Source organism: Zonotrichia leucophrys, chromosome 4 (genome assembly GCF_028769735.1).
Source record: "Zonotrichia leucophrys gambelii isolate GWCS_2022_RI chromosome 4, RI_Zleu_2.0, whole genome shotgun sequence".
In the NCBI taxonomy this organism is placed as follows: Eukaryota; Metazoa; Chordata; class Aves; order Passeriformes; family Passerellidae; genus Zonotrichia; species Zonotrichia leucophrys.
In genome coordinates, this window is record NC_088173.1 from 43,373,781 (window position 1) to 43,394,835 (window position 21,055).

The following is a 21,055-nucleotide window of genomic DNA, read 5'->3' on the forward strand; positions in this document are numbered from 1 at the left end:
GTGTTTGGTACCTCTCCATCTTGTTACTCACTTGCAGATAAGTGTTCAAGTTGTATAATTCACAAGTTAGGATGATGATTTTAGTGGCTTTAAGGTATTTCAGGGAGGACCAGCAATCTGAATGAGAGGAAAATCAAACCTGAAACTGGAATTCTCCACAAGGTTTCACTTCTGCTTGGCTGAGTCTGAATGGAGAGGGAATAGCAGTGATCAGACTGAAGATAGCAAGAGTCCAGAGGGGAAAAGTGCAAGATAAGGGATCAGCTTTGGGCCTGCAGGGGAAGAGCTTGCTGGTGGTTCTTGGAAATGGTGTGTGAGGATTCCTCCCAGAGGGCTGCAGGGGAAGAGCAGGAGCTCACCTGTATTCCAGGCACTCCTGCAGTGTTCCTGTTTACTCCAATTGCAGCATTTTGAATTTATTATTCTCAGATCTTTAACTCCTCTCTTCTGGCTAGGTGGGAAGTTGTGTAACATGGCAGAGAGGAGTTTTCATACCCAACTCTGAAAATACTTGATCAATTAATGTCTTCTAGGCATCGAGCCTGAAAGACAGGAGGGTTTTTTTTCCCTTTTTCCCTTTGTGATGTGAAGGGAAAAAATAAACCCCACAGCCTATCCTGGGTAAAATGCTTGGGATTTTGCTGCTGAAATTCATTTAAGTCAAAAATATATCTGTGTTATAAATAATTTAGGTCATAAATGATTCAGACATTTTATGTTTGGTGGAGAGTGGAACAGAACTGCAAAAGTGTGAGTTTGGGAGTTTTGCTCGTTTATTAATAATTCCTAACTTGAGCACATAGAAGTCACCCTTCTGTTTCTTTCCATATTTATGCAGGTTAATTCCTTACACTTAAACATCAATTTTCTTTTTCTCCTTTTCCAAACTAGTGCAGCAGTCTGCTCCAGCAGGGAAGGCCAGTTGGTGTTTAATACTTCTTCAAGGAGTTAATAACAGAATTTTTGCCACTTAATTCAGAAGTCAGGAATGGAGAGGATGACCTAGATGTTTTTGCAAAAGAAGCTTGGATTCTCAGGTGTGCCTGAATGGTTTGTGTATTTTTTCTTGAAGTACAAATGACAATTGCTGCTACTGTCTTTCCCCATCTGGCTGAGTTTTACCAGCCCAAGAACTGCATCCCTAAAGCAACTTCTGTTTGACCTCTAGGAGCTTCCTACACTGACATTTTCCTTTCTTTTCCCCCAATAAGTACATTTAATTTAGAAATTCAGGGTGGCACTGTAAAACGGTAGGAGTTGTTAACCTTGGAGTGCTCCTTTGTTGTTGCTGATTTTTCTGTCTCCCTGGACTGAGTGTTTTGAATAACATCATTCCATTGCCATCCATCTGCCTGGAGCAGAACCCAGTATTGATTCTGCTCTTTGTGACCCAGCACGGGGCTGAAGCTGAAATTATTTTTAGCACTCATATTTTTACCTCTCTTCCACGAGTTGCAGGCTGTGTATGGCAGCAGCAGGATTGGTTCTAGTGGAACACATGCCTGATACTCCAGGATGATTGGACCTCCTGTTTTTCAGTAGTCAGTGCCCCCACTCAGCACAGTATCCCACTCCACTGGCCCTGCAATGTGCAAAAGCCTTTTTACACTGGATTTTGAACTTTTGGTAAATGTTTTTTTGACTGTCCTCATCCTACCTGGAGCAAACCTGTTCTGCCTGCTTTATTTCACACAGCTAACACTTGTGTTTTGGGAGGTTTTCCCCCTAAGATATTCACTGTACCCTAGTTTAATTCAGACTTGAAGGCATCCTTGAAAGGCAGCAAGTACATTATCTTCTTCTAGAGAGGCTCTAAATCACATTAGAAAATTACCTTCTGATAGATGACAAAGGCACTTGCCTGCCCAGCTCCCTGAAAACATGGGTCAGTGTCATAATTGCTTTCTTAACGGTACCACGGTGTCTAATGATCCCAGGCAGGATTAAATCATGGCAATAATGCTGCACAGGGCTGCAAAAATAATTAGATCAGCTATGCTTGGGTGACTTTGAGACTGCCTGAGTGAGGCAGTAAGTAATGCAGTTACCTTTCCTGCAGGGGATGGCTCTGCTGTGGAGGGCGTTAGGGAGCTGCCAGCTCCCGGGGGCTTGGCAGCACACAAGTGTCCCTTGGCTTCCAGCAGAGCCAGGCCAGCTCTTGCATTCATCCCTGCCCTTGCTGGGATGGTGCTGACGGCATACTTGGCACTCCCAGCTGTCACCCCAGTCACACCAGTGCCGGCAAAAACCGGGACAAAACGGGGCAGGAGAGGCTGGGAAAGCTTTGCTGCCCGTTGCCAGGGTGACTGGGTTTGTGCTGGACAAACACTGCTGTGCTTTTCTAGCCTTCTGGCGTTTTGAGTACAACCAAACAAACTCCTCAAGAGGCACAACAAGTGGAACAGGGGTGAAGGGAAGGGACAAACCAGCTCTGGCACTTGGGAGTGAGTGGTGTCTCTATGGGCAGAGGGGCTACCTGGGGTCTCTCTCCCCTGGCCATCACCCTTGGAGGCAGCTGGCTGCCAGGAATGCTGTTTCCGAATGTTTCCTTGTGGTGTGCAATCCTGGTGATTTGTGTGAAAGAAAGCACTTGGAATGCAGTGAGGAGTCTGATGGGAAATGCCTTCTAGTGTGGTGTGATTTAATTAGGGCCGTTGACTACCCCTTTTACCATTCTGGACTGGAGCAGGGACTTCTGCTCCATCATATTTAATTTCTTGGGTTTTTAAAATTGTTTTTCCCAGACTTTTCATTCCCTCTCTGGTGTTGCTACCCTGACTAAGCTGTCAACTCCTCAAGTCCTGCGCTGTATTTAATTCTGGGCCTGGGAAGGCCGGGGGTGAGGGTGACATCCCCAGGAGGTGTCCATGGGACAGGGAGGCTCCTGCCTGAGCTGGGCTGGGCTGAGAGCCCTCCCGGGACCAGCAGAGGGCAAAGCTGCTCCAGCTGTCCTGGGCTGGAGGCACAAACAGTGCCGGGAACAGCTGGGCTGTCCCCTAGATGAAGCTGTGTACTTTTATTTTGGGCAAGAATGGTCCATTTCTCCTACCCCTGAATGAGGTATGAAGCAGATGTGGTTCAACACCTTTTTACCTCCGTGCTTTATGCAATCTTCTTTGTTTTGGTTTGTTTTCCCCCACGGTGGCTGGTGCTTCTCTTTCTGCTGCTTGTTACACACAGAAACATTCTGTTACAAAAAGCTGTACCTTGTACAATATTGGTTCAGTGAATGTTTTTGGGATAGAGCCACTCTCTCAGATCTGGTGCCTCAATAGGTAATTCCTTGCAAGGTTTAGCCTAGAAAGCCTTTTCCACAGCTGCAAATACAAAGTGTACTTGACCTGTTGGTTCAGGTCTGTGTATGCACCAAAGTAATTTTTGTTGTAAGAGCAGAACTGTGGAAAAAACACAGTCAGTATCCTAAAAAAATAAAGATGGAATGTGAACCTCTTTCCCTCCAATTCCCATCTCGTGTCCTCCTTACCCATCAGCATGTTTGAAACTCTCCAGCTCTGATCCTTGTCCTTTTGCATGCTCTTCCTCTGATGGAAACGTGCTTATACTCAGGGCAAAATATTGAAAATTGTTTGGGTGTTGCAAGATGCAGCTGTGTATCCTGACTGGGTTTAGGCTGCAGCTAGAGATGTATTTCTATGGTCACCTCTTGGCCTCAGTACAACTAAATATAGGTACAGCTGCAGCAGAGAGCTGGTCATCTGCAGCTTCCAGCAGGGAAACACACCCAGAGCCACTTTGCAGCTTTTAAGCCTGAATTTGGCACCATATCCCCTGGTTCAGGTGCCCTCATTACCATGCCTGTGCTGTATTTTATAGCCCATTGTATTTTATAGCCCATTTGTTGTCCAAGTGTTTTACCGTGGGCATGGAGCTTGTTGCTGGGTTGGAATCTTGCCTTTACAGTGTGGCCCACTCTTTTTAACATCTATTGTCTTGTATTGTTGGTTGGGAACTTCGTATTTATTTTGTCCTCAATTATGTGTATAGAATTATATATATAAATATATATGTATAGTTTCTTTTGTTGTGCAAAAGCAACAATTTTAAGGGAAATTCAAATGGATCAAAGCAACTGGTAGGGAAGTGGTGCATGCAGAAGAGAGAGCCCTTCCTTGGCAAGCTTCCTGAGGAGTTCTTATTGGAAAGAGGTGGCTGGAACTTTCACAATGTGGAGGTATGGCTGTGAGAGTTAATGCTGAGTGTGGTCACATGGTATATGGAGAGGATAACTTGTCCTTTGGATGTGAGGTGGCACTTCATGGGGGGACATGGAGCTATTCCTGTTGAGGCTGGTGTGGATGAGGCAGGGATGAGGGAAGCTGGCATTGCCCAGAATGTTCTCTCTGCACTCTCCTGGTGGGAAGGCTGCTGGATGGCAGACAGTGTGTCCTGCTGTGTGGGCAGATGTTCATCAACCTGTCTCACCGCAGTGATTCTGATTTTGGCCTTTCCAAACCTCCGTGGCTGCCTCATCCAGAGAGGTCCTGACCCATGATCAGAGGGTTAATTTTGAAACCATTTTTTTCCTTCATGTCTCAGCACTGTCTGGCTTTAGCTGTGATGGGGATGAGAATTGACAAGGTGCCACAGGGGAGCTGTTCTCCTGGGGTTTGCATCATGCCTAAAGCCCGACTGGAAACCTCCCAAGAGGAGCTGACCTGCCAGACCCCTCCAACACCAGCTTGACCAAGCAGCTCTGCTTCCCAATGAAATGGGCTTCCCAGGTTTTTGTTCTTCACCTCTCCTAGCATGCCACAGTGTTTCCTGACAAGGACATGATGGTGGCTCTGTGCAGAGGCAGGACAGACCCTTCTGCAGGGGGCTGCACACGTGGCCATGGATCACTGAGAGTCTGACTGATGTTCTTGGTCTCAGCAAGCTGGCTCCATGGTGTGCCTGCAGTGAGTGTCCCTTGGGAACATCCCGTGTCTGCTGTGCTAAAGGCAAGGAGCAATTGTGTCACAGAGAGGAGATGTTATTTTTCAGTGACATGGCTCTGCTGCAGCTGCTCACAGTACAGCTCACAGGGATCTCTTGGGCTGAGTGGCCTTGTCAGGTTTGTTGATGTGGCCAAATACAGATATTTCCAACTAATATGGCTATTTAATAATTACATGCAATAATAGCAATCTGAGAAGCATGCATGACAAAAATCTAGTGAGACCAAATACTTGCTTAGAGTTTTTTGGTCTAATTTTTTAAATGCAGCAGTTCAAGAAGCCTTTTCTTGCAGCACAAGAGTCTCTTCTGCCATTTCAAAGGTTAGCACAGAAAGTCGATGCACACAAGTATAGATGCAGCTTCTAACATCTATCTTGTGCATAATATCAAAATCAGAAAGAGGATCTCAACATTTGGACAGGACAAGACAAAAGGCTAAAGGCAGTCTGTGGCTTTCAATATCAAAGTACAAAGCCCAGCATAATGTGACACTAATCTATGCGATAGCACGGGCAGCTTGAGGCCCATCAGGTCCATCTGATGAGGTTCTGCCACCATCCCATCTGTTTTGTATTCATCTGTCACTGAGACTTGGAGCCACTGGAGAGGAAAAAGAACTGGCAATGTCATGCTGTGGTTTTTCAACATCATTACAGGCAGTGTGGGAATTACTAGGGGTTATTTCCTGGTGCTTGTCAGGGGCACACAAATGTCATGTGGGGGGAAAGCCCACTAGATCTGTAAATACCACTCCATCCTAGGAGTAAAAACTGTTGTTATCCATCAGGATTTCCAGACCAAAATCATGTTTCAGCTGTTCCTGAACTAGAAGAAGATGGATAGATGTTGAGCTGGATGTGTCAGCTTCCCCCTGCTACAGTCTGAATCCTGCTGTACAGTACAACCACTAGAGGAAAAGCATGCAGTGGGGACTCCCTTAGCTGCAATGTGCTGGTATCACTCCATGCACTTGTCTTGAAGCAAATGAGATGAAGATTTGGCTAGCAGCAGATGTTCAAAGGTAGAACAAATCAGAGCAGCCATATACCCAGTGGGACTGAGGTTTCCTTGAACTCAGCACACATCTCCAGCAGTTGGCACTTGGAAGATGGGGGAGGGGGGGCAAAAGGGGAAAAAACAGATGCTGAAAGTTCCCTGAAATAACCCCTGAGCCTCTGGAGGGCAAAGTATGTCTTTTAAGTCCTGCTTATTATCCCTTCTAGTAGGCTCTTTTCCAGTCCTTACCGGAGAGTAAATGCTTTTTCTGTGTATTCCCTGCGGGCTGCCCTACTTTACATCATCACCTTGGTGATGGAAAACACAGTCCTCTGCGGAATCTGCCTGTCACGATTCCTAATTTTCTTTCAGAGGTGAGGAAGCGAATCCCAGAGCCCGCTGCACTCCCTGGGCAGCCCCAGTTCAGCGCTGCGTGGCGGGGGCTGCAGCTCTGGGAGGTGAAGGCAGCAGGCACAGAGGAGTATTTCGGACATTGCTGGCAGGTCGTGGCACGGCTCGCCGCCCCGACCCTCCCTGTGGCGCCTTTGTTCTGCGGCAGTTTCCATGGTGCCCCCTCTTTGTGTGCAGACCTGGCTGCAGGCTGCTCTCCTCTCCGCCGCGCCGCTCCGGCTCCTTTCCCCCGGCGGAGCATCGCACTGCGTGCCCGTGCTGCAGAGCTGCCAGGCGGCAGCCACACACATCCCGCAGCCTGGCTGCTGGCAAACCTCTGGGAAGCATGGATTGGTGGTTTTGAGCAGAACTGGGTGATTATAGATGAGAATTCTGCTCAGCTTTTGGCCTGTCATGTTTAGCAAAGTCAGAGGAGAGCCCTTACCCAAAGGGGTTGTTGCTGTAAAATGAAAGAGCAATAGAGGCATGACAAAGAGGAGCAGCCATGCTGCTTGCTGCAGCGCTCAAATTTTGAAGATTATGCACTCAAATATTGAAGATGTACTACACAGCATCGTACCCCTCACTCGGGATTGGCACTGGGGAGGTCGAGCTCCTTTATCTGTTATCTCGCTGTTAATTGCCTGCTAATTGTTCTGATACCGGAGCACTGCCCGCCCCCAACGGCATCCGCAGGGAGGATCTCCTGGTCCTTATGTCAGGTACAGAGTCAGGAGGCTGAGTAACCTGGCCCCAGGAACTTATGCCCGGGGATAGCATCCCTCGGGAAAGCCCCGATCACAGTAGAGTGCTTAGAACCTGATACTAGGGATATTTCAGCGAAAAAAACCAGTTCCGTGAATCTGAAATTCATCCAAAAGGAAGTGGAGTGTAAAATCACTGCCCAAGTGGAAAAGTAGGCGAAAGGGCAAAGCTGTGCCCAGGGGGGGATTCTAACTCCAGGCACAGAGGAGAATAAGTGGTGAGAACAAGGCTGGAGGTCTGCTAGCAGGCTGTGCACAGAAATGAAGTTTAACCCAGGACCTGCAGATATCAATGAGAAATGGAACAACATTGGAGTTAATACCAAAATATAGAAACAATCTCCTCAAGTACACAAGGGTGGCTTGGAAAGAGATGTCCTCATCACAAAACCTCAATTCTTGGAGCAGAAAAAATGTTTTCTTCATTAAGGTTAAGCTTGTACTGTGTGTTGGGATAAAAAGGGCTGCTCCCCAAAGCTGAACATGGGAATGAACTGTTCACAAGTCTTGGCAGAGGTTTTCAAGTATGCCTAGGAAATTATAATGCCCAATTAAGTAGGAATTGGTCATCCAAGTCCCTTAGGCGGTCCTGAAAATCACAACCACTCTGCAATGCGACTTATTTTCAGTCAGATTTTTTCCTTCTGCTTCCCTTTGTGCTCCTCCTGATGGCTCCCTGTGCCATCCTGCTGGCACGGAGCTGTGGCTGAAGCCAAAGCTAAGGACCTTGGAAACATGGCATTCAACAGCTTTGGTGGTGACAGGAGATGGGATCTTCTGTCCCTGCTGAGGGCATTCAGAACTGGAGCTGCTTTTTTTCTTCTGAATATCTCCCTCTCAATTTTGGCCCATTTTTGTACCTCTAATGTGAGAACACTAAGCCAGATCAGCGGTGGAAAAGGATGTTCTGTTTGGAATGTTGGGAACCACAAGGAGCCTTTCTTGACAAGATTAAACTCCTAGGAACCCCTGGGAGTTTTATTATGTCCTTGATTTCTTCCCCAGCAGCTCATTCTTAGAATGAGTTGTACCTGAGTGCACAGGTAAGGAAAGCCTTTCACCTGGTAAAGGTTTGGGAGATAAGAAAGGAGCAGCAAAACCTGATTTTTTTGGAAGTAGGTGGTAAAATTGATCGGGAAGAAACCAGAAGGGAAACTCAGTTCTGAGTGTGAGCAGGAACAGTATTCCAAGCTTCCCTGGGAGACATCTTCCAACAAAATCTTAAAATACAGGACACATGGTGATGGCCAAATTGCTTTCCTCTCACCGGGGGCTTGGTTTTCAACTCGCTCCCTCTGCTCCACCCTTCTTGATAACCAAGTCTCCAATTCCCATCACCTATTACTGGGTTTTATGGCTTCTCAGCCTTCTTTGTCATCCAGATCCATCCAGTCTATCCGTGGCCCTGGAGCTGCTGAGCTCTCTTGCCAGCCTGGAGCACACTGGAGATGTGCTGGTACTTCCCAGGAATAAACCTGTGCGTTACGCACAAGGCATTGTGGCGGGATCCGAGGAGGAGATACAAGGCAAGCAGATACAAGGCAAACCTTGCTTTTAGATGGTTTGGGAGAAGTGTCCTCTACACCTGCAGTGTTCCACAAGTGAGGAATACCGGTGCTTTCCCTTCCCACAGCCGGTGGCTTCTGTTCAGCCAAAGACATGCCAGGTGTTACAAAAGGCTGCCAAGGCGTCAGCAGGGGATGGATGTAGGGACACGGAGCCGGAGGTGGGACTTAAAGGTATTGGCTAAATCCCCACGCAAACGCGACTAAGTCGTTGTTAAAGTAATTAGCAGGTTGGAATAAATTTAGCATCTCCCTAATGCGCTGGAAATCATGGTGACTTTCCAGCCTATGCTTCCCAGGGCTACTTTGAGCTGATGGCACCGGGATCCGGGAAGGCTGATGGGATGACAGGCTGGGACAGGGCATCCGTACCACTTTTGCAGAGGAATAAATGTTGATTAGCAGCTTTCCAACACCTCGTGCTAAAGAACGAGCTATTTTTGGAAAGGAACTTGAGTGAAGCAGCAAATTCATTCTCTGCTGAATAAGGGGATAATTTGTTTTAATAGCAGATTGCTCTGTTAAGGAGACAGGGATTTTGGTGAGGATTTGTGACACGGTGCCACATTTAAATGTGAGTGAGTGAAGGTTTTCTCGGGCAAAAAGGAAGGCAGGGGTGTAGTGGGCTCTCGTGGTTAAAATTTGGGGCTAAATTAGTGTCATTAGTCATTGGAACCACTTGCCTAGGGATAGTGAATTTATCTTAACTTTGTTATTTTAAATCGCTTTCCTGATGTGCATATTGTAGCTTCACCAGCTGTTCGGGGTTTGTTTTCGAGGGAAATTGTCTTCCCAGAAATTCTTGTCATATGTGGGAGATAAGGCTCTCCGATTATAGGATTCCCCCTGGCCTTAAAAGATTTGAATGTAGGCAACAGGGAAGAATTCCCCCTCGTTCATTATCCTCCAGATGACGTCCGAAGGGCACTCGGGGGTTTAAAACCCTGCGAGCAGAGGGTGGTATATGAGGACAAGCACAGCTGAGGGATACCCTCGTTTCTCTACACCCGGGTGTATCCCCGCGTTTTGACACTTGGAGCCGAAGGGGGAAAGCGCAGCATTCCGCTGTCATTTAAAACAAAAGCCCCCCGGGTTCAGCACGGGAGGGGTGCCGTGCAGGAGCCTTGTATGTGTGTGTGGGGGTGTGATCGCGGGTGGGGTGTACCGGGGGTGTGTGTGTGTGGCGGGGGAGGGGGGGGACGAGGCGGGTCCTCCGCCCGCGCCGCCCGCCGGCAGCCGCCGATGTGTCCGTGAGCTCATCCATCGGCAGCGCGGCCGCTGCCTCCGCACCCCCCGCGCCCCCACCCACGGCTGCAGCGGCCGCCAAGGTCACCCGCGGGTCCCCGGCATGGTGGCGGCCGCGGGGGGCTGAAAGGAGGCGGGCGGCGGCGGGAAGGAGCCGAAGATGGCTTCGCCCGCGCCCCCCGCGCCGGGAGGCGGCCCCTCGCCCCCCGCCGGCCCGCCTCGCCTTCGCCAGGTGGGTGCTCCCCGGCGGGCGGGGGCGGGGGGCGAGTCCCCGAGCGGAGCGGGGAAAGGGGGGGACGGAGCCCGCGGGATGCGGAGGGGCGCGGGAGGCAGGGATGCGAGCGGCCCGCAAGTGCATCGGCAGTTTGAGGTGGGCAGGTGGATGGTGCAACCAGGGATGGTTTCTGTTCTGTTCAATAAAAACCCCACTTCCATAACAAAACCACAAATGCCATCCCTATCCCGAAAGCATCGCAAGCAGCACCTGCCCAGGTGTGCCCGCACCGTCGCACGCAGAGGGGAGCGCAGGCACGCGTGTGTAACTTCACAGTGGTGCAGCGCCGTGCGTGTCGTGCTGCATCACCGCCGTGGCAGCGCGGCTCCGAAGGCATGAATAAAATCTCAATTAACGTAATGCTGCAGCTTCCCAGAGGCTGCTCCCGCTCCGGCTGCATGCAACGCTTTTCCGCTGGCATCTGTCTCCGCGCAAGGCGGGAGCTCCGCTCTGAGCGGCGGCTGCTGCATTAATTTACATTTGGAATGGGGAAGTTGGTCGCTGGAGTTGTTTGACGTTCTTGGCCCGGCTGGGTCGGTGAGGCCGAGCTGCTGCTGCGTGTCTGCGGGGTTCGTTCCGTGAGCCCCATGGAAATGGGAGAGGCAGGAATGGAGGGACGCGGTGCCCGTGTGTTCAGTTTGCATGTTCCTGCTAAGGCTCTAATGCTACGGCGGTTATTAATAAAGAAAATAAGGTCAATAAAAGAAAAGCTGCTGTAAAGGAGGATTCCCCGTGCGTAATCAGATTAGTGTAGTATGTATGTACTCAAAAATAAATCCAAAAAGAAATCCTTTCCTACTGGTTTTTTTCCCCCTCCCATTTTCACTGGCGGTAGCGTTGATGAGGAAATCTCAGGAGTCTGGAGTTGGGACAGACATCTGAGAGTTTGGGGGAATGTTTAAACTTGTCAGTCCCTTACACGCCGGAAGTTTGGGCTGGGCAGCTCCAGCAAAAAGGCCTTTGTGTGGGTGTGCTGATGACTCTGGCTGCAAATGGCACAAGAACAGCTGCCCCCTCGACCCGAGTATTTTGGCACTTCCTGTTCTGTTCCCCGCTGCAAACCAGAAGAAAAAGTGATTTTAGTTCTGAAGTTTGGTTTTAGGAGGGTGAATGACCAGTGAGGATCACTCCAGTTTATTGCAACCTGTAGTAGGTGTGATCAGCAGGATGAGAAGTGCTGAGGATGGAAAAGAAGTTCCAGGTAGGGGAGGAACGAGTTGGGGATGAGGACCCCAAGCACTGGGGATCCTTATTGAACCTGGCTTCTCTTTGCCTCTAACTTGGTCTGTGTGCTCACTGAGTCCAGGTAAGCAGCATCCTTCCAAGCAGTGACCAGGTCCTTTGGAGACAGCTCCTTTTCTGTGATCCTCCTTGTTTCAGACCTTTGGTTTGTTCCTCAGCAGCTGGGAAACACAAGGTTACCAATTATTTATTGCTGCATGTCCAGCAGCAAACCCAGACTGCTGCGTTCTCCGGAGCGTTCTGAATTGGCCTCTCACGGGGTTATTCATTTTGCATGAGGAAGAAACGAGCATCCTGAACTAGTAGGCAGAAATTACTCATTAAAAAATTGGCTACTGTGGTTGTTTTACTGTCTTCCTCTGCATTTTGTCCACTCTATGTTTAAAATTATTTTTAATTGCATTTGAAAAGGAATGACTCATCGCTCATGTTTCTCTGATCTACGGCTGGGGTACAGTCTGGTGTTCATTTATTTATTTCTTTATCTAAATTTCTGCTGCCACTCAATAAGACATCATACACACAGCTTATTGGGTGACCTTCACAGGAGTGGGAAACTCCATGAATAAATTCCCAAAGCCGCTTCAGACCAAGGTAAAGAACAACACTGGCAGAAGTCAATCTGGTTTCCTATAAATCACTACCAGCCTCCCACTTTACCAAGTGTTTCTTGCATCCTTAGGAAGGGAGAAGAGTACAAACAGAAGGGAAGTGAACATGTCTGTCTGAAGCTGTTGTACTGACTTTTGTTATCACATTGCACTTGTTGTGATAATGCTGAATGGAAATTGATATTAGCAATGTGCCGAGTTCCCGTAACACGGGTACCTTTGGGAGATCCTTGAGGTTAGTCCTGGCTTGCAGCCTGCAAGTAAGACTCACTGAAGAAGCTGTTTGAAAGAAATTGGTATTTGTGGAGTTTTTACCATGTCTCTCAATCCATCTAAGACATCTTTAAATGTGCCCTTTATTTGAAATATGTATTGAGGGCTTTTGCAGAACTGAGGATAATGTTTACATCTGAGAACCTGCTTTAGCAAGAGCTGCATTTTACCTAAAACACCTGTGTTATTACATATTAATTGGGCTAAAGGTACTGCAGTCAAGGTACCAGTGGCATTTGTGATATAAATCTTGATCAAGAGTGTACCATATAAAAGACCAAGCTGTTGTAAATTACACGATGGAGACCCTTGTATTTGGAATAGGATGGAGGTTGTTTCTCTTAGCAGTAGGCAAGTGAATTATTTCTACTGTTTTTCCTTTTAGTTGTCAGTGCTGCACTTGTCAAAAAGAAATTTAAACACTTCTCACAATAAAAAATACACTCACTTGAATAAAATTTGCAAACTAACTAGTGTCTTGCATGGGAATGTGGTAACTCTTGGGTACTGCTCTCCCGCTGCACTTCTGAGCATGCAGGGATAAATCAATCATCCTAATCCATTATCTGATATGGAAAGAAAGTGTGCAGGAGTGTCTTCCAGAGTAATTTAACTGATCTCTGGTGAAGTTCCTTATAATCGAGCAATGTACATGGTAATTGTCCTGTGGTCATGCTTTATTGATCCCTTAAATCCCTTTATTCTGTCTAATTTTCTTTTGGTATGACATCTCTCTGCCTGGATGTCCTTTTCCTGTTCCAACTTTGTTTTCTTTTTTTTTTTCTTTCTTTTTCTTTCCTTTACTTTTTTCTTTTTTCCCCTCCCTGAAATATGGTTTGAAGTATTTGTAAATCCAAAAGGAGGTGGATATTTTGGGGATTCCAAACTTGAGGTTTGGACTAAGAATTTAAACCAAGAAAGAACACCATGGTGTGCAGATGAAGAGTGCTGGAGTGGATGTGAGAAGATGCAGAACAGAGCTCCTGGCATTCTGCTTCTCCAGGGATGTTCATGTAGCAAAAGGGCCCTGTGTTGTGAATCCTTCCAATTCATCTCAAATCCTACAATTTCCCAGCCTGTCAGCTTATATGAACTCTTAATAGATGTGCGTTAGTCAGTATGAAATCTGCTCCTAGACCTTGACAAAAATCTCTTCCTCAATTGGTGTGGGACTGCAGGAACCCGTTTTCTTATTTTTATTTTCTTTTCTCAAGGAGTATTCTGTATCTCTGCTGAATTTTTCTTCTTTTATGCTGTCTTTGATACTTTTTTTTTTTTGCTGAAAGCTACTGCAGTCTTAGAGGCTGTTCACACCACAATGACTGTTCATCTGCTACTGTTTTTGCCTTTTCTAATCCACTGCCCAGGTTTTTCCCTACTGCGGGATGTACTTTGTCCCCTACTAACACTTGGCAAGACTTGAGGATATTTTAAGCTTCTCTTTCATGGGTGATTTAGGCCAATGCCTCTCCCAGCCTCTTTGCTTTGGACAGCATGTTGTTCACCTCCACATCTTTGCTAGTGCTGATTCTACTTCCATAATTTCAAAGATTTGCTTTGTTTGAAATCCACATTTTCAAGGCTCCTTTGAACTTCAATTTGATTCAAGCTTAGTTTTTGTTTTACCTTCTGCCACCCTAAAGAATTAGAAGTAATTTTTTGAGAACTAGAATGGCTTGAAAAATCAGCCTAGTGAAGCACTTGCTTAGTAAAGCCAACATCCATCAAACTGAACATTTCTATTCCACCCATCCCTGCCTGCCATATCCAAGGGAAAAGGCTGCTAGAAAATGTCTTCCCCTTGAACTGAACTGATGAAATATGGAACATAATGAACCTGCTGCATAATGGATGTGGCCTAATGTAGGAAAAAGTAATTACAGTTAGGACACAAATGACTACATTTGTTGAGACAGCATATAAAAATTAGTGTGCTACGGTATTATTTGGGTTGCAAAACCAAGCACCAAGTAGTTATAAACTAATAGAATTTAGGTATATGAAGCTTTATCACTTCCATGAAAACCCCGTTAGCTACCAGCAGTGGAAGAGAAGAATTAAAAGTTTTCAATTCAGATTCCCATTAGGTCTTCTGTGGGTTTTGCTTAAAAGTAGTGGAAAAGCAAAGTAAAAAAGGGGGAAAGAAAAGCAGGTTCAGGTGGGTTTGTAGACTAAGTTAATTTAGTAAACAGCCTCAGCTGCTCTGCAGTTTGTGCCAGATCAGCCCAGGCGGGACGGGAAACAGGCAAGCTCCTGCAATTACAATTGCTCCCTGGGTTTCTAAGAGGAGCAATGGGTGGGCTGGGCAGTTTCAAAGGGGTTCCGTGAGCTTGGGCAGCTGCTGCTCCTTAGGCAGGGCCTTTTCACCCAGATCGGCAGCACCTGGAGCCGGAAAGTTCCAGAAGCCAGCGCCGCCTTAGTCGGGCTGCTGGGCTCCTGCGAAGCGCAGGTAGGGGCTTGCTCTGGCCTTTAATGCTTTATTTTTATTTATTTTCCATATTTATTTGTTGTAGAAGTGCTGAGGGAGCAGGTTGAAGTGAGGGTTGTAATTTGGTGCTGATTTGTGTGTCAGTTCTACTTTATTTCTGAGTGAGGGATGTTGAGGTTGTTGGTAGGTGTTCTGTTTTAGATGGATTGTTCCCTCAGGGAAGAGTAGAGGGTTTGACTGTTGGGTTGTTTGGTTATTTTCCCTTTTGTGTGGGTGGTTTTCTATTTTTAAAATACTTTAAATTTCTTTCTTTTTTTAAATTCTTTCCACTTTTTCTTGTTTTTGTTTTTCTTCTGTTTTTTCTTTATTTTCTTTTTTCTGATTTTTTCCTTCTTTTTTTTCCCCCTTTTTCCTCAAAATTTTTCCCCCTCAAATTTTTTTTCTTCTTTTTTTTTCCCTCAATTTCTTTTTTATTTTCCCCTCAATTTGTGTGGGGGCCGGAGGGTCTGGCCGCCATTTTGTGTGTGGGGCGCTGTCTGCCATTTGTTGTGTGGGGAGGGGGCTTCCCATCATTTTTTCTGCGGAGTGGGGCTGTCCACCATTAGGTTGTGGTGGAGGGGCCTGCTGACCGTGTTGTGTAGGGTGAGAGCTGCTCACCATGTCATGTGAGGAGGGGGCTGCCCGCCGTGCTGTGGGAGCTGTAGTGAGGCTGCAGCCACTGTTGCTGATTGGGGTGCACTGGCGTGTGAGAGGGAACAAGTAGCAAAGGGTGCTTTGACCAAAAGCAGTGACTTGCCCACCTCCTGCTCTAGAGGATTTGCTTATTAAGCGGTTAAATATTGAAGGAGTAGTACTTCTTCTGAGTAAATAAAAAGCTGGAAAACATGCAGAAATGCCCATACTGTCCAAAAGCCTCAAAATACTTGGTGAGCTTTTCCGTGCTGGACGCTGCACATGTGTGCTGGAAACACAGCCTGTTGCTCTTCATGTCTGTAGCATTGTTGCCTGTAGAGGTGAGACCTTTGTGAAGTTACTGTAGGGCTTTTTGCAGTCCTACTGTTCAATGAACGTTATATTGTGCTTGTATTTGGTGTCTTATCATGAAGTATTTATTGCAAAGTTGTTTTTGCAGAGGGCTGCAGAAACACCAAGAGGTTGTTCTCTGTCTATAAACACTGCCTGGGAAATGGGTTGTAGAATCCTTCTGGCTGAGTGTTAATAAGGAATTGACTAACAGAGTTGGGAAAACACAATATGTTCTGTTCTGTCTATCCTTTCCCTTTTATCCTTCTTTCTCAAGTACCTGATTGTCCTTACTGGCATGGTGAGTCAGCTGGGAACGCAGAAACTGTGGTATCCAGCAGGATGCAGACTTCAAGATGTAACTGTATTCAAAAAATAAAAGCATTTAGGGAAAGGAGAGAGGAATGTGAGCCAGAAACGGTTGTTCATTACCCACGGGAGATGTAAGAACTTGGGTGGGCGAAGCAGGTTGTATCCCACATCCATTGTTGATGCACAGATAGCTCAAGGTTTGCTATTGTGCATCTGATTGAAACAGTCTGATAAAATTTCTTCTTAAGAGCTTCAGGACCAAAAGTTGCACCTTGCTCACTGCAAGCGTCAGAAGTAATCCTAGACAGAAAAAAGGTTTCAGGGGTATTATTTGTTGTCTCTGCTTATGCAGTTTGGTTATTTACTTTGTCTCTTTTTTTGTTTGGTTTGGCCATCTGGTCTAGAAGCATTTTGATTTATCTGCAGAACTTGACTGATCCTAAAGAGAAGTAGGAGCACAGGATATCATGGGGCAATTCAGACTTCCTATAGTAAAGGAATCTTTGTTTATGAATAAGGATTCATTCAGCAACATCCCCCTTCACAAAATGTTGGGTGTTTGCCATATTAACCCTTTGGGTTTGGCTCTGCTGGTGCAAATGAAGGTACAGCGGCAGGAGATGAAACTGCTGACCTGTCTGCAGGTTCTCTTTGAGTTCTCTTTGAGTTCTCTTTGACCACTTGTGTGTTTCCTTCAGCATTAAAGCTGTGCTTGCTGAAAACTGGTGAGAAGCTTTATGAAATGCATCCCTTGCTTCATCTGAGCTTTGTTTAAGATGATCTGGGTGTTTGAAGGTCGTGTTTCTGGGGTAGAAAAGAGGCTTTGCCACAAGCAGCATGTGTGTGAGGAAATGGTGTGCAACCAAAAGTCCTGTCAATCTTCCAAAAGTTGTGAGAGGTCCTGGCATAAGTTGTAAGCCCTGCTGGAGAACTTGAAGCTGATGGGATGCTTACAGCCATTTGATGGATGGGAATGCATTTCAAGCACTCAGACTGGCTGGCTTTGAGCAGGTGACACGGTGCTGTAAATACCCTTGTCGTTTATCGTAGGTCAGAGGGTGAAGTGTTGTTTTATGAGCTTATCTCTGAAAAGATGGAGGGTGTCCAGACCTCATTCATCTTCTGCACTGTTTCTAAATGTTGTGGTTCCTGTTTTTCTTAAGGGGGAAAAAAAAGTAATTCTAGATTATTTGTGTATCTATATGTGTATGTTCAGAAAATAGCCAACTGAGGGCAGTTAGTGTTTTACAGCTCCTCCATACCATCACAAATAGCTTGTACCTAAAATGTTTGAGTTAAAAACAGCACAACTGCCCCCTCTCCCTGAATGCACTCCCACACATGCAACTCTGAGGGGAAAAAATAAACTTTTCTATTAATTGCGGAGTGCTTGGTACGTGATCCAAGCCAGTAACGGCTCTCAGATCCCACGAGCAGAACCCTTCTGAAGTATCCTTTGTAGGCTCTGTGAGTGCACTCAGAGACGTTTTTGTTTGTAGTTCTATCTTCCCAAAATCTGGCTTTCCCTCTCCTCTGGGTGTGGGCCGGCTGCCAGCAGTCAGTGACCGCGGCCGCTGCTGGGCCCGGAGTGAGCGCGGGGCTGCAGCGGCACCGGGCGATGGAGGCGGCCCTGCCCTCGGATCTGCGCCCGCGGGGGTGCCGGGAGCTGGCAGGGCTTGGCCAGCAGTGCACCGCTCGTGGCGGCTCTCAGGAGCTCGCTGGGAACTGGGAAACTCGGGCTTGATGCATGCGAATAGCCTGGCCTCCGTTCAGGGCAGTTTTAGTTCCTGCCGGGAGCAGCAGCTGCTCCGTGCGCTGGAGCCAAAGCCTGTGGGCTTGAGCTCAGGGGCATCACGTGCTGCATGTACAGCTCCTGTAACACTGCAAACTCTGAGAATTTTTAGATCCGGAGCGTGTCACTAATAATTTAGTCTTAGATTGCTTATAAATAGCTCCTTGTATCTGAACCTGCCCTTTAATGAGGCTATTTCTGTCACAGTTGGAGGCTTGCACTGGAAATGCTGTACCTGGCATCCCTACTGGGCCCTTTGTTGTCTTGGTGTGTGCATTTTCTGTTCTCTCCTGGCTGGCTGGTATTTGACAAGGAGGATGTTCCAAATAATTTTAAGCTTTTGTTTTTTTTTGGTGTGGACACTGTTGGGATGTACCTGGAAACCAGAATGTAGAGCTGACACTGCTTAATCTTGCTTGAATTTTTCTGACTGTGGTTCTTTATCAGGGACCAAGAGCACACATGATTTGTCAGATGACAATAATTGATGAAAAGATGCCATTGCAGTCCTATTTTTACCCCCTATGCCAAGCAAGTGTCAGCACAACCTTCTTCAGGCTTTACTGAGAGCAAGAACAGGCTGTTCCCAGGGGTCACAGAGTGCTGAAAGCAATGGATAATAGACTTTCTACCTGCTGGGTGCGAGCCTTGCATAAGCAATGTGCAAATTTGAGGCTGAAAGTTTCACAATGGCCTGTTTTGAGTTGATAGATTTCATGTGTATTTGTTTGCAAACAGTCAGCATGGCTTAGGGAGGTGTTTGGAGCGGGAGCCCAGGCTCCTGCTATTTGAGCTCTCATCCCATTCCTGTTACAGGAATAGTAAGCTGTTATGTGTGTCACTTCACCATTAGAAGGGGAATTTCATATTCAGCAAACCTTGGCTTTATTTTAATCATCCCAATGGATCACTTGCTGAAGCAAGCAGAAGCCCCAAACAAGAAACTTGATTTTTAAGTTCTTTATTGTAAGGATACAATTAAAGAAAATTATTTATTTGAAAAAAAAGGATGAGAAGAACAGGTGATCTTAAGTTTCTGTGACACTAAAATGACAAAGGGTGAAGCCTTATGGTTCTCAGAATGACAGGTGGGTAAGTCAGAGCAAGCAGGGAGCCAGAAGAGTTGGGTAAAAATATATAGAAGTAAAATTACCTCTCAAAACTCCTTTTGGCTCCAGTTGCTGCCAGTTCCCCTTCTGTTTGTTCAGCTCGAAGAAGGGAGTCTATATTTAGTAAGGCAAATGTGTATGAAATCTATATCAAAGTGTTTTGTGTGACAGGTTTTGGAGGTTGTGGTGGTGAGATTTGGTACAAGGTGCAGGCATTGCAGAAAATCAATTGGTGCTCTATTTTTATAACATGGAATTACTTAATCAATGACATACTCAGCATGGGCTAATGAGTGATGACCTCTCATCCCCCAGACATGCTCTTGGCACTCATGTTTGAACTAAGCTGTTGCTGCTCCCTTGATGAAACCCTTCACCACTTGACAAACCCTTGGCAATGGTATTTTTAAAAACACCTGATTGCTGATGATTCAGTGCAGAGGTGAGGGGCAAACCTTGGCATCTCCAAGAGTGGTGCTGGGGGTGGAAGAAAGTTCTGATTATCTGTCATGTGACCTGACACAGCCTTTGCTGCAACTAAACTTAGTTTGGTATTCTGTGCACCTGTCAGCCTGCTTCTGGCCCTGCCTGCTTGGGAGGGTGCACACAGACCTAGACCTTTACCTGGAGCTGCCTCCCACCCGCCTGAAGGGCAGCTGCTCACCTCTTGGTGTTCTGCAGAGGGAGGTTATCTACCCCTCTCTGAGGAGCTGTCATTTGGGGCATTGGGAAGCTCAGCAAAGCCAGTCTCCACTGCTGCTGTCCCATGGAGCTTTAATTTGAGTGCTGTCTGTGGGGGCTTTGGCACTGAGCTTTATGGGGTGTGTAAGTGCAGTCTGCCTCTCCCTTCCCTGCAACAATTCCCCCTCAGAATATGGCTGTGTTGCATCTGTGATTTCTCTTTCCCTTTTCATCAAGGTTTTGCAGACTAGAGAAAATTGCTGAGCAACATCATAGGTTTTGATTTTTTTTTAAGTGAGTAATAGACTGTCATGATGGCCGTGATCCTAATTATGATCTATCACTCAGAAATCCTGGAAATGCCATGTTTTGTAACAACAAGCTCCTAGTGAACCCTCCAGCAGTGTTGCTATGACAAACCAAGCCCAGAGCATAAAGCAGTTGTCTGCCCAGTCCTGCTGCTATTCAACAAAGGTTTGAGGGAGCTGGTCACCTTCGTTTCAGCTACAGCTTGAAATCCTTTATTTAGGCTTTGCTGCTTCTGTAGAAGTAACAAAATCTGTATTCACTTAGGGGCAGCCAACTTCAGGTCTGTGTAAAGAACAGATTTTTAATACTTTTTAGTGAAGTTCTACTTCTGAAATTCACTGCCAAGGATTATTTAGAGTGAGTTGATGTTGCAACACAAGGTCTTGATGTGAACTGAATGCATGTAAGGGGTTGGAGAGGTAATACTGTATCAATATCCATCATCTTGGTTTTTGGTTCAGATGGGTTTTAAATAAGGTTTCTAAGGCTTGTACACGCAACCTGAGGAATTAATCTGCAAGTGCCTGGTGGCTCATTGTTGCAGAATATATGCTGTCTTTGTTCAACCATTTCCAAGAGAAATTTTGTACTTGACTCAGCTGCTTACCTGTAGAATGTCCAGTGTTGTAGAAAAAGGCTATTTCAAGTGTTATTCCAAAGAGAAACTGCCTTTTGTTGAAAGATAGTTGAAGGTTTCCATGCTGTCCTTTTGCTGTGGCAATATGTGTTTTTCAAGATCTACTAGGCAGCATATCTATCATAGACTTTAAAGAAATTGTGGTGACCCCTCCTGACTTATTTTTCCAGTGAGATAGCAAGAATAGCACATCATGACACACTTTACTGGAAGCAAAAAATAGGAAAATAATGGCTTAAGGTAGGTACATTCAGAAGAAACATTTTCATATTGTAGGAAACTGAAAGGGTTAGAGCATGAAAAGTAAGTACTGAGAAATCAAATACAGTAAAAATTCCTTACTAGGAACGGGTGGTTTCTAGAATGTTTCTTAAGCTCTTGATATCTGTAATTGGTGTATTGACTGTACTTGTCATAAAATAACCCTGACCTAAATGCAGTTACC

At 46.3% G+C, this 21,055-nt stretch overlaps 1 protein-coding gene across 1 annotated transcript in view; it reads left to right on the top strand.

The window, feature by feature from the left end:
* Window positions 1-9,938: 9,938 nt before the first annotated feature.
* The window catches only part of ANK2 (ankyrin 2), a 273,565-nt gene continuing 262,448 nt past the window's right edge, over window positions 9,939-21,055 (top strand). Inside the window, exon 1 of the mRNA XM_064711446.1 lies at window positions 9,939-10,151. Coding sequence (XP_064567516.1) covers window positions 10,080-10,151 — 72 coding nt within the window. The 5' untranslated portion in view covers window positions 9,939-10,079. The remainder of the gene's footprint in view (window positions 10,152-21,055) is intronic.